General features: G+C 36.5%; 1 protein-coding gene and 1 pseudogene across 3 annotated transcripts in view; one reads left to right on the top strand and one right to left on the bottom strand.

Annotated features, from left to right (window-relative positions):
• Positions 1 to 12,814, top strand: part of FHIP2A (FHF complex subunit HOOK interacting protein 2A) — a 32,485-nt gene that overhangs the window by 7,063 nt on the left and 12,608 nt on the right. For all 3 annotated transcript variants that reach the window (XR_003547298.1, XM_027766976.1, XM_014582787.2), the window contains exons 5-13: positions 3,384 to 3,674; positions 3,857 to 4,053; positions 5,869 to 5,983; positions 6,588 to 6,664; positions 6,753 to 6,945; positions 7,129 to 7,298; positions 7,668 to 7,811; positions 8,840 to 8,930; positions 12,385 to 12,528. Coding sequence is in view for 2 of the 3 variants with exons in the window: in XM_027766976.1 (XP_027622777.1) it covers positions 3,384 to 3,674; positions 3,857 to 4,053; positions 5,869 to 5,983; positions 6,588 to 6,664; positions 6,753 to 6,945; positions 7,129 to 7,298; positions 7,668 to 7,811; positions 8,840 to 8,930; positions 12,385 to 12,528 (1,422 nt within the window). In the remaining variant the exon portion in view is untranslated. The remainder of the gene's footprint in view (positions 1 to 3,383; positions 3,675 to 3,856; positions 4,054 to 5,868; positions 5,984 to 6,587; positions 6,665 to 6,752; positions 6,946 to 7,128; positions 7,299 to 7,667; positions 7,812 to 8,839; positions 8,931 to 12,384; positions 12,529 to 12,814) is intronic.
• LOC102495977 (nuclear nucleic acid-binding protein C1D pseudogene) lies at positions 1,126 to 3,272 on the bottom strand (annotated as a pseudogene).

Here is a 12,814-nt window from a genome sequence, read left to right as displayed (position 1 = left end):
TTTTGGGGGGGGTCATGTTCACTATAGCCAAAAAAAAAAAAAAAAAAAGAAAAGAAAAGAAAAGAATGAGGGAGCATAGGAAGGAAGATATAAAAGTTTATGATGTATTCAGGAGACAGTATATTCGGAAAATGTGGTAAGAAGGGTCTGAACAAATAGACTAAGATGTCAAGATGAGGAGCTTGTGCTTATTTTTTGACAGGGAGTCATTAATGATTTTTGAATAGGTCTCTGTTACATGGTGATACTTGCGCCTTAAGTTTAAATTGACAGCAGCAATTTTTGCAGTGGAATCCTTTCAGAGGAGAGAGGAAAGCAGGGAAACTGACTTGAAAGTTGATGGAGTAATCCAGGCAAAAAGTAGCAAAGACTGGAATTTGAAAGCAATGAGTTGAAATGAAGTAGGAATATTGAGGAAACCAGGGAAAGGCTCCCTGTGGTCTTATAATTGCTCAGGTGCAGGAAGGCAGAGAAAGGATGTCTTGAATGCTTGAATTTCTAAACTAATAAGGCTGCACCTAGTGCAAAGAAGAGACCCGAAAGGAGCTAACTTAGAGGGGAAGATGGTAGTTTTGGTTCTATAGTAGTAGTAGTAGTTCTGAGTAGTCATGATATCTTGATGGAGATAATTAGCAGATATTGGTATGACAAATCTATGATTCCAGAGGGAAGTCTGGGTTTAAGATTCAGGAATAAAGTACATACACTGTGGTAGTTACTGATGAGATCCCTAAAGTAGAAAGATAACCATTTTAACAGGAAGCAAAGTACAAGAGTTAAGGCAGGAGTTCCTTATTACCAAGAGAGCTCTTCTAAAATGCAGAGTCCTTGGGGCCAACAGGTGCCATAGTGGTTAAGGTGCTGGACTCCCATGGGATTGACTGTGGTTCAAGACCTGGACCCAGCAGCTTGAAACTCACATTGGGTGCTCTTGTGTGTGCCCCAAATCGTGAGAGGAGAATAATGGAGAAGGGATTGTCGCATGAGCATCCCTCCTGGGGGCGATTTCATGCTTTCTGTCTCTCTATCTCTCTCTGTCTCTCCAGCACGCACACACACCATATAACAAAAATCTCTCCTAAATAAATAAATAAATATATAAATAAAATAACAGAACCCTTGGCTTCACCTGAAGATAGTGTCATTTAGTAGGTCTGGATGGGACTCAGGAATTTCACTTTTATCACTCTCCACAGAAGACAAGATGCCAACAATCTTGAATCCCAGTTCAAAGAACACTACTTTAAGGAATGGGTGTTATGCTAAGATTATTCTTCCTGTCGTTCTTATTTGAGACACCTCTTTCAACAATATCAATAGTGGTTTAGATGGAAGAAAATATTTTCCTTTTATAGAGTATGATATAAAATTGATTTTGACAGTTAAGAACTAAGATTAAAACTATGCATTTACAGTAGTCTAGTGATCAGAAAAACATTAACTATCATTTGGAGTATTTACTAAGTTTCATGGAATTGTTTTCTTTTGATACATGTGCCATGAGCTTAGTTTTCCAAGATTGGTCTAAAATATACTTTTAACAGCAATTAAAGTGATTTACAATGACTAATGTAGCTTTAGAAGTAGAAACTTGAATTTACTTAGCCTCGAATATGCATCTATGGTGAGCAAAGTACTGTAGAAGAGCTTGTTTATGATTAATTTTAACTTGAGTGTGTAATTTCATTCTGTGCTTATGTGCAAATGGAATGCAAGACACTTTTGCCTTGAAACTAATAATTTACTTCAATTAAGATTCTCTTTGGGATCAGTTCCATGGCTGGTGGTTGGGGCAGCTTGATCCCACATGGCTAACCACAGGGCTTTAGTTCTGGACCCTGTGGCTCGAGAAACATGTCACCACACCAGGAACATGTGCGAGTGTGCCCAGAATTCCTGGAGGGTTGGAGGAGAGGGAATTGTGGCATGACCATTCCCCTCTCTGACAGATTAAAAAAAAGGAAGAAAAAGAAAAAGAGAATCTTTTTTTAAATGTGCTAAAAGTATTAATTAATTAATTAAAAGTTATACATGGCAGGTGGCATGGTGGTTAAGGGTGGTGGACTCCCACATGGTTGACCATGGTTCAAGTCCCAAACCTGGCAGCTCGCTTTCCCACCTTCCTTCTCTCTCTCTCACTCTCTCTCTTTCTCTCACTCTGTCCCTCTCCATTCAAATTAAAATTTTTAAAAAAGTTATACATAATACAGTGGAATATATTCTTTTGTTTTTTTAGAGAGAGAGATTTTTGCTATACGGCATGTGTGGTCTCTGAAGAGACAGAGAGAGACAGAAGGTGAAAACTTACTCCTCAGAGTGGATGACCACACCACAATCCCTTCTCCTCCATTCTCCTCTCAGGATTTTGGGCATATACACACACACACACACGTGCCCAGCATGAGTTTTAAGCTGCCAGGTCCAAGACTTGAACCGTGGTCGATTACGTGGGAGTCCAGCGACATAACCATTACGCCATCTGCTGGTCCTTCAAATACTTTCTTACTTCTACAAATAAACATTTTTTCTTTACTGCCAACTTTCAATGCATTTTTAGGTTTTGGTTCCCAAAGGACATTTTTTTACAGATCTTGAAGCTGTACCTCTATCCAGCTTGCCAGCCTGTTTTTTTGTCTGTTATCTCCTTTACTCTTCATGATTCTTTGCATTTCCTGCTTTACTGGATACTCCGTAGGATTAATTCCTTGAGTTGCTAAATAAACCAAAACATTGAATTTATTGCATATGTAGAAACTAAATCCACTTTCGCTTGCTCAAGTGTGTCCAACTTCTGCATCAACTCTTTTCTAGAAACAGACATCATGATCATGGTCTTCAGCCTCTTATCCACAGCATCAGTGGAATTCTCAAATGTTGATAAATACTCGTAAATTTCTACTGGATGGTCTTCATTAATCTCTTCAATAGCCTTTATGACTAACTCAGGGCCATGAGCTCCTGCCTCCTGAAGGTGGACACGTGATGATCTCTTTTTCTGTTTGTGTTTGGTTATGTTTATGTTACATTTGACACTTCGAGTAAGTCTTATTTTCTTATCCTTAAAGGTACCAATAAAAATGTCATTAGTATTTTCTTATAGGCAGAAGTATGAGGAAAAAACTTAGAAAAAGTTCTTATATAGTTTAGAGACTATGAGGCTTCTGTGGAAACCTTAGATCTAATGCTGGTAGCTTTTGAACTTTATATTATTTTTATTTGTAAGTTTGTGTTTTTCCCCGATGAATCATAGAATTAAGATCGAGACTATGCATTTATAGCAGTCTAGTGATGAAAAAAAAAAATTAACCACAACTGAAACTTCTTCAAACTTTTTTTCTACTAATATTAGTTGTTTTTGGTTCTTGATATTTATTCCTTTTCAGAATAAGTTGAAGTCATTGGCTTCCAGAGGAGTACCAAATGTAATTTCAGAAGATACTTTAAAAGGTCAAGATTCCTTGTCAGATACGGGACAGTCCCGTCAGCCAGAAGAACTCTCTGGTGCTACTGGAGTGGAGCAAACAGAGTTAGAAGATGAACCTTCTCATCAGATAGATGATCTGTCCACAAGCTTGGATAACCTCAATGTCACTTCACTGCCTGAGGCCTCAGTAGTTCGTCCAAACCAGGATTACAATTTAGTGAATTCTTTGTTAAATCTTACTCGAAGCCCTGTGAGTCATTGTCTTTATTTTTTTTTCCCCCTAATACGATCACAGTAATACTCATTTAATACAGAAAAACAACCTATTCTTCTTTTAGCGCAACACGTTAAATCTTTTCATGTTGAATTTTTCTGAACAGTTTGATGTGTATCTAACTCAGAAGTTGAAAGGTTGTGTTTTTTTCCCCTCAGGATGGCCGAATAGCTGTGAAAGCCTGCGAGGGCTTGATGTTGTTAGTAAGTTTGCCCGAGCCTGCGGCTGCCAAGTGCCTTACTCAGAGCACTTGCTTGTGCGAACTGCTGACAGACAGACTTGCCTCCCTGTACAAGGCCCTACCTCAAACAGTGGATCCGTTAGATATTGAAACAGTGGAAGCAGTTAACTGGGGGTAAGCACCATTATTTATGTCTTCCCATAAAGATGAATTCTTACACCTGCATTTTAAAATTTGTTTGCAATGATAGACATCTTTAGTTTTGAAAAACGTAACACGGCTAGTCATCACTACATGGGAAAATGTTCTTGAGGCTTGTATTAAATATTTTATCATTCAGTGGTAATGAATTGGTGTGAGAGTCATACGACTGTTATATAGTTAAGCTCATTTTTCCCCCTAAATTTATTCCTGATAGAGCACATGTGTGTGTATATCTGGGAATTAAGTGAGAGAGAGAAATAAGCACCTCTCCATGGGTCTGGCTATGCAGCAGTTCCCTTCCTCCCAGTCCTCCAGCCCTTTGGATCTGGAAGACTGGCACACACACACGGTGTGTCACCTCTGTGCCAAGGAACCAGGTCCACCTACTTTTATTCTGTCCACTTTTTGAAGAACTTTTAAAAGAAGTTATTGCTAGAGGGCACATATACTTGCCAGAGAGAGAGAGATGGAAAGCATCCACCCATGGGACATGGTCACACTGCAATCCTTTTTCTTCCATTCCTCCTTCACATCGGGATTTAGGTTACGTACACACATGGGACTGGCATGTTTTTCAAGCTGCTGAAACCCAAATTTGAACCATGCTCAGTCACGTGGGTTCTGGCTTAACCACTGTGCTACAGGGCCAGCCCTATACTGATCCAATTTTAAAGGCTCATATTAAGATCAGTGACTTTTCCTGATTTTTTAAATACATTTTTTTAGTTTTATTCATTTGTTTTTCATTGCCAGGGAGCATATGCCAGAGAGAGAGTAAGCATCCCCCCAGTGTAATACCACAACCTCTTCTCCCCCATTTCTTCTTCCTGTCAGGATCTTGGGCATGCATGCACATGTGTCTGGTGTGTTTTTTAAGCCACCAGGTCAGAGTTTGGACTGCAGTCAGCCATGTGGAATTTAGATCCTTCAACCACTAGGCTGCAGAGCCAGACTACCTGATTATTTTTATCGAAAACAAAAATCTCTAAAAAGAAGGATCTCCTTTTTTAAATAAATAATTTCCGCAGCCTCTAGAGCAGTTTCATGTGTCTCGTGGCCTGCTTCTATAGAATCTTTCCTCCTAACTCATTTTTCCATCCTTTCTACCTACCTGTTAGGGTTCCCTTATTATTTAATTCTCTCAGGAAAATAAGACACTGCACAGTACACTCATAAGTTATTACAAAATAAATAAAATGACCCATAACTCCACCACCATAAGCAGTCTGATATTTTGACATGATAACCTCTTACTATTTTTCTCTCTGTGTTTTGCTTTTTTGTTTTTCTTACTTGTTTTTTCTAACCTACATTCTAGTAACATCTACAGGGCAGACTCACTTGTTACCTTGAGGAGAATATTGCATTTTAAGGCAGGAAGAGAAGCAAACCATTTACCGTTTCTTTTTGCAGATCCTCCACTTACCTCCCATTTCTTCCACCCCAGTATCTGAGAACCTCCACCTGTCATTGCTGCTGTTTGGCCAAATTTATGGTGGAAGTATAAGGAGCTGTCCACGTAGTTTTTCTCCTACAGCTCCATTTAGCTTTAGTCTCTGTCTTCCCACTTAATGGGTGAAATTTATTTATAGCTTTGATTTAAAAGTTTTTTTCTTATCTTGGACTTCTTTTATAAAACCCTCTTCTGATTGTCACCCACCATTGCCCGTGTGAATATATCACACTAAGTGAGCTCGTTCACAAACCTTCGTTTTCCTGTATATACTGAATAGGGTTTGTTCTTGTGGATAACTTTGGACTTGGCATTTCTTCCATTTCCTACAGCTTGGACTCATACAGTCATAAAGAAGATGCTTCAGCATTTCCAGGAAAACGAGCCTTAATTTCATTTCTTTCCTGGTTTGATTATTGTGATCAACTCATTAAAGAAGCACAAAAGGTTTGAGGGGGTTTTGTTGTTGTTTATTGATATCTTTAAAATGTAAAACCCTAGTAAGTGAAATTTATATCCACTAATATATCTTAATCCCTCATTTATATCCCAGATGTATCTTAATTTTCTTAATATTAGCACAGTTAGCAAAATAAATTTTAAAAAGTGTATGTGTGTGTTTGTATTATAATTCTGGAATAAATTGAAGTTTAAGTTCTGGTTTTTATATTTTATTAAGTATTGTGGTATAGTGCTTCAAAGGTAATAATGACTTCCCTTCGGTATGCCTCTTTGAAGAGATATTAACCATTGGTTATTGGGATAATGTTCTGTCCTGTTTCCCTTATTCTTGGAAAGAGAGAAAAAGGGTTGCAAACAAAACATTTAAGAGGCAAAAAAAATGAAAAGTTAAAGTATAGATGATGATTAAAAAAAATGTAAACAACCCAATAGCTAACATCTAATCTAGGTTTCTAACTATCAGCAAGGTCAATAGGCAAGTTTTGTTTTTCCACATTACTTCAGAAGGGGAATGCAAACTCATTTCTTGAGGTTATGAATCAATCTCTTTTTTCATTAAGAAAATAATAATGCTCATACTATATTTTAGACTGCTGCTGTTGCTCTTGCCAAAGCTGTTCATGAAAGATTTTTCATTGGTGTTATGGAACCTCAGTTAATGCAAACGTGAGTAGCCTCTTTAAAGAAAAGAAAAAAAGATTAGCACTATGTTTGCTTTATTTTTGCCAACTAATTATCTGTTTGTTTTGCTCAGTTCTGAGATGGGTATTCTGACATCAACTGCTCTGCTTCATCGCATTGTTCGACAAGTAACCTCTGATGTTTTGCTTCAAGAAATAGTGTTTTTCATCCTTGGAGAACAAAGGGAACCAGAAACTCTGGCAGAAATTAGCACACATCCTTTAAGACATAGGTTAATTGAACATTGTGATCACATTTCTGATGAGGTAAGCTATGTAATGATGTAGAATTGGACTTAGATTCTTTTAAGTACTGATTTTAATATCTTTGCAGTGTTTTGAGTACAGCCTCTTCTTTTATATGACTTTAAACGTTGAAAACTTGACTTAGAAGATGGCAAAAACAACTTAAAGATATTTTTAGTTAGCTTTTATCAATTTTGGTTTCAGATAAGCATAATGACATTAAGAATGTTTGAACATCTTTTACAAAAACCCAATGAGCACATTCTTTACAACTTGGTCCTAAGAAATCTTGAAGAAAGAAATTATACAGAATATAAACCTTTGTGCCCAGAAGATAAAGATGTGGTAGAGAATGGATTGATAGCAGGAGCAGTGTAAGTTTCCACCCAACTCCGTGAGTTCAGCATCTGATATAGTCAGAACTTTTCTCTATCCTCTTCTTTCCCTGTTCTGTAAAGAACACCTCTAACAGTTTAAAAGATTTGAAAAGTAAAACTAGATGCTCTGATACTACCGTCCTTTTAAATTACAAGTGATATTATGTATCCATTAAACTGAATAACAAAATTAGTGTCTTGAGTTTGTTAGTAAATGTGTAATTTGTCTAAAACCTAAAGACATTATTTCTTGATCTTTTATATTAGCAAATTTATGTAATATTTTCTAACATAGCAGAGAATCTTCTGATTTAGAAATGTCATAATAAAATGTTATTTTTATATATATCATTCAATTTAACTTAGTGATCTGGAAGAAGACCCATTATTTACTGACATTTCACCAGATAATACTTTGTCAAACCAAGAGTGGCTTACTTCTTCACCTCCTGCTACTCCAGACCACCCCAAAAATGATGGGAAGACTGAAGTCCATAAAATTGTAAATAGGTGAGTGGTGACATAACTTTGACCTGTATCTCTTTTTCTTGTTTGCCTAACATAATAGCTGTGCTCTTAGGTTGTTACAGAATTATATTATGAAATCAATCTTCTTTAAAAATGATGTCAGCCTTTTTTTTTTGTCTTGTTTATGTAGTAAGTGACAGCTAGGGGCAACAGTTAATTCCAAGATAAAAGCTCTACTTAACATAAAAATAAAAACAACAGTGGTTAAATAAACCCTCAAAGTACTCCATTTTTTAAATATAAATTACTTCATTTAAAGTAATTTCCAGTTGTAAAAACATTAAGAATTGCCAATTTGACTAATTGTACTTATTAAACATATATACTAAGCATAGAACTATTCCTTTTTAGTTAGTTTGTATTTTTACTTTTTTTCTTAATTTAACTTTATTTGTTTATTTAAATTTAACCAGAGAGAGAGACACAGAGAGAGAAAGTGAGAAAAAAAGCTGTCAGGTCTGGGACTCAAACCACAGTTGACCATGTGGGAGTCCAGTGCCTTTAATCACCATACTACCTTGCTGGTCCCTTTATTTTTACCCTTTCTGTAGTAGTTTTCTCCCTTTCTTCCCTTGATGTACTGTCACTGATTTGTGTGATCCTAGTAAGTGATTTTTAGAAAAAATTGTATGTGGCTCAAGACACAAAAGTAGGGTACATAAATATCTCAAGTTTGTTTACCTAAAAGCCAGTTTCCTGAGATTAACAAATACCAGAGCAATTCATCCTTGTACAACAATCATAAAATATCTTTCTTAATTTATTTTTACTTTAATTGTAGTCAGTATTTTTAAAATAAAATCTTTAAAATAATGAAAGCAAATCAGTGAATTGTAGGACTAATCTAAGGTAAAGTTTCAATATATAATATTATTTTTCATGTTTCCATTTGTATTAATACTTGGCTAACCTTAGGTTATCACTAGATTCTTTAATACATATATATATATAAAGATATTGTTGAATTGTGAGAGTATTTATGTCATTGATTATGATCTTTTTCATTTAAGCTTTCTCTGTCTGGTACCGGATGAAGCAAAATCATCCTATCATGTTGAGGGCACTGGATATGACACCTACCTCCGAGATGCTCATAGGCAGGCAAGTGAAGTCATAATTTTTCAAATGAAATCTACTAAAACTGTACACGTACATACCTTGTCATATTGTCTGCCACTGTCACTCCAAAGAAATTACTCCGTTCCATTTAAACAAGAGACCTGGGGTCAGCTCTGCGACCTGGTGGTTATGGCAGCTGGATCTCACATGACTAACTATGCGGTTTGTGTCCAGACCTGGTGACTTGATACACTGGGAGCATGTGCGTGCATGGCCAAAATCCAAAAAGGAGGGAGAAATGAAGGAGAAAGTGTTGTGGAGTGACCATTCTTCATGGGGGAGTGTTTTCTTCTCCATTGGAAACAAGGCTTACAATTTCTCCATATCCTAGTCAACACTTGTTATCTTTTTTTATAGTCATCCTAGTCAGTGTGAAGTGGTATCTCATTGTGGTTTCGATTTACATTTCCCTGACGATGAATGATGTTGAGTACCTTTTCATGTGTTTTTGAGCATTTGTATATCTTCTTGCCCATCTTTCAGTTGGTTGCCTTTTTATCATTGAGTCATAAGAGTTCTTCACATATTGTGGATACTAGAACCTTATCAGGTTATGGTTTAAAATATTTTCTCCCATTCTGGGGGTTGTCTTTTCACTTTCCTATTTTTTTTTTAAGTTTTCTCTCAGTCGTGTTAGAGAACACATACTCATGAAAGAGGGAAAAGTAACCTTGATAGGCTGTCTTCAGGCTGTGATAACCTTACTCTAGTCCTCCAGGTCATCACGATCTTTGGCATGTGTGTGATTCCCACTGTATTTCAGGGATCCAAACCTAGAGTTGGTCATGAGTCCTCCATGTCTGCAGTCCAGTGTGCTACTTACTATGTCACTTAGGCTGGGCCATTTTCACTTTCTTGATAGTGTCTTTTGATGTACAAAAGTGGGGTTTTTTTGGTAAAGTACAGTTTATTTGTTTTTCTCCTTTGTGTTTTTTGTGTCATTGTCTAATCTATAGTCACAAAGATTTCACCTAATTTTTTAAGAGTTTCAGCTCATATGTTTTGGTCTTTGATCCATTTTGAGTTAATTGTTGTATATGGTGTGAATTAAGGTCCAGATTAATTTTTATTTCACATGTATATATCCAGTTGTCTTAGCACTATTTGTTTGAAAGACTATTTCTTGTTTATTGACTATAAATATCAGGTTTATTTCAGGACTATCAGTTCTGTTCCACTCATCTCTGTGTGTCCTTATCTCAGTACCACAATGTCTTGATTACTGCAGCTTTGTAGTAAGTTTTAAAATTGAGAGGTGTGAGTCTTTCCAATTTTTTTTTCAAGATTGTTTTAATGATTTGAATTTTGGGCACACATGCACATGTACCCAGCATGATTTTCAAGTCACTGGACCTGGAATTTAAACCCTGTTCGGCTATATGGGATTCTGCTTCCTAACTACCTGGCTATAAGGCCGGCCCAGTCTACTTTTTCTTTTTTTTTTTTTTAGAGAGATTTTTGTGAGGGCACATGTGTTCATCTGAGAAACAAGAAAGACAAAGAGACTGAAAGTGAGAAATCACCCTCTGGGTGGATGGTCACACCATAATCCCTTCTTCTCCATTCTCCTCTCGGAATCTTGGACACGCATGCACATGTGCCCAGCATGAGCTTTTTAAAGCTGCTGGGTCCAGGGCTCGAACCCTGTCAACTATGTTGGAGTCCAGCAGTGTAATCATTACGCCATCTGCTGGTCTCTGCCTAGCCTACTTTTTCATCTTTATTTCTTACTATGACTTTTACGCTGTCTAAATATTTGTGTCCTTTTATTGATGCTGTTCTGTTTCCCTAGGAGATTTTACTTCCTTTCAAACTAAAGAGGTCAAAGTAAATTTGCTTTATTGAGTAAAGAGAAGCTGAAAAGGGAAAGATTCTGGGAAAAAAACAATGCCCTAAATTTCTTTTATTCAAAGTTACATAGATTGCACATTGAGGAAGACATTTTAAATTAATTTTTAGTGTCTGAGATATTCTATGCATATAAAAATCCATATGATTTTATTCCAGTGATAATTGTCTGTAGTGAAGGACTAGTTATTTCCAATCTATTACAGACCAATACTTTGGTAAGATACAATAAAATTGAATTAGTCAAATTTCTAAGACAGTTTTTGTGATTACTCATGTTTTTTATACTCATCTCCTTGTAGATGATAAAAAAACTTTAAGTATCAATAGCACTGGTTTTTGCTGTTATAGCAGCATGCCTAGGTTAGGTACACTAGGAGTGTCAAATTTGCTTTCTCAGATAACATGCACTCTTCATCTAGTATATGTAACCTTTTAGAAAAAAGTGAAAACTTGACTAGGTCTTACTTTGATTTTTAAATGCTCTCTAAGTCTGTGATAAAAATAATATAAGGGTTATATTCCTTTAAAGAAAAGAGCATAAGCATACGTATTAAAGAAGGTAGTTTAGTAAAGTTAAAATGTCTTTTTTTTTGGGGGGGGGGAGGCAGCAGGTGGCATAGTGGTCCAGGCACTGGACTCCCATGTGGTTGACCACAGTTCGAGTCCTGGACCTGGTAGCTTGAAACTCATGCCAGTGCTTGTGCTTGGATGCCCAAAATCCTGAGAGGAGCATGGAAGAGAAGGAATTGTGGTGTGGCTATCCCCTCAATGGAGTGATTTCTTGCTTTCTCTCTCTGTGTCTCTGTCTCTCCAGCAAGTGCAAACACCCTAATAGTAAAAATATCTTTAAAAAAATTCTTTTTTAAAAAAATCATATTTATACTGGTTATTAGTGATTATAATATTACCTATGTCCTTAGTCAGAGGATATCTAAACCATTTCTCCCTCGTTTTCATTTCTCATCCATTTAATATCTATATACATCCCATGGCACCCCACAGAAAGACATCCTTCATTCAAATTTTGTTTTGTTTTATTAATCTGTCAGAGGGTGTGTGTGATTTCCAGAGGGACAGAGAAACAGAGAGAGAGAAGGAGAAAACACCAACCAATGGGGTATGGTCATTCAAGCAATCCCTTCTCTATTTCCCCATCTTGTTGGTATTTAGGGTACATGTGCACATGGGTCCAAGCCACCAAGGCTGGGATTTGAACCCTGCAGCAGGCAATGTGGGATCTAGCTTCTTTAATTACTAAGCCACAGGGACAGCCCCAGATGGTTTTGTTTTGTTTTTTGTTTTTTTGGTTTTTTGGTTTTTTTCTATTATCATTTTTCTTCAGTTTTGACCAAAGAGAGAGAGAGAGAGAAAGGGAAGGAGAGTGAGAAAGCAAGCTGTCAGGTCTAGGACTTGAACCATGTGGGAACATGTCACGGCCATGTGGGAATCCAGCGACTCAACCATCATGCCACCCACTGCCCCCCCGAGATGGTTTTTTATATGCCTACTTAAAGAAATCATTTGTATTTCATCTTAACTTGTTTTTCTGTTCTTTAATAATAGTTTTAAATTCTTTTTTCCCCAGTTCCGGGACTACTGTGCTATCTGCTTAAGGTGGGAGTGGCCTGGGTCTCCAAAAGCATTGGAAAAGTGCAATTTAGAAGCAACTTTCTTTGAAGGTCATTTTTTAAAAGTTTTATTTGACAGAATGGGAAGAATTCTTGATCAGGTAATACTGATTTTTAAGATACTAATTTTTTTTAATACCAATTTTTATATTTTTGTTACTATTCAACATGAGATCATCTTCAGTCTAAGTTTATATCTTCAGTAAAGCTCTTTTATTGTTTTCTTAGTTTTTTCACTGGATGACTTTTTCATAAAGGTTGATTGCAACAAATGATGAGTATCTGGTACATTTAGTACATTAAAAACATTTATTTGGCCTGACAGCTGTTACCAAACTATATATTTTGCTTCGTATTATAAACCATTGTCTTAATATTCTTAACATA

The sequence above is a fragment of the Tupaia chinensis genome, unplaced genomic scaffold (genome assembly GCF_000334495.1).
Source record: "Tupaia chinensis unplaced genomic scaffold, TupChi_1.0 Scaffold143797_1, whole genome shotgun sequence".
Taxonomy (NCBI): domain Eukaryota; kingdom Metazoa; phylum Chordata; class Mammalia; order Scandentia; family Tupaiidae; genus Tupaia; species Tupaia belangeri.
This window is presented reverse-complemented; position numbering and strand designations above follow the sequence as displayed.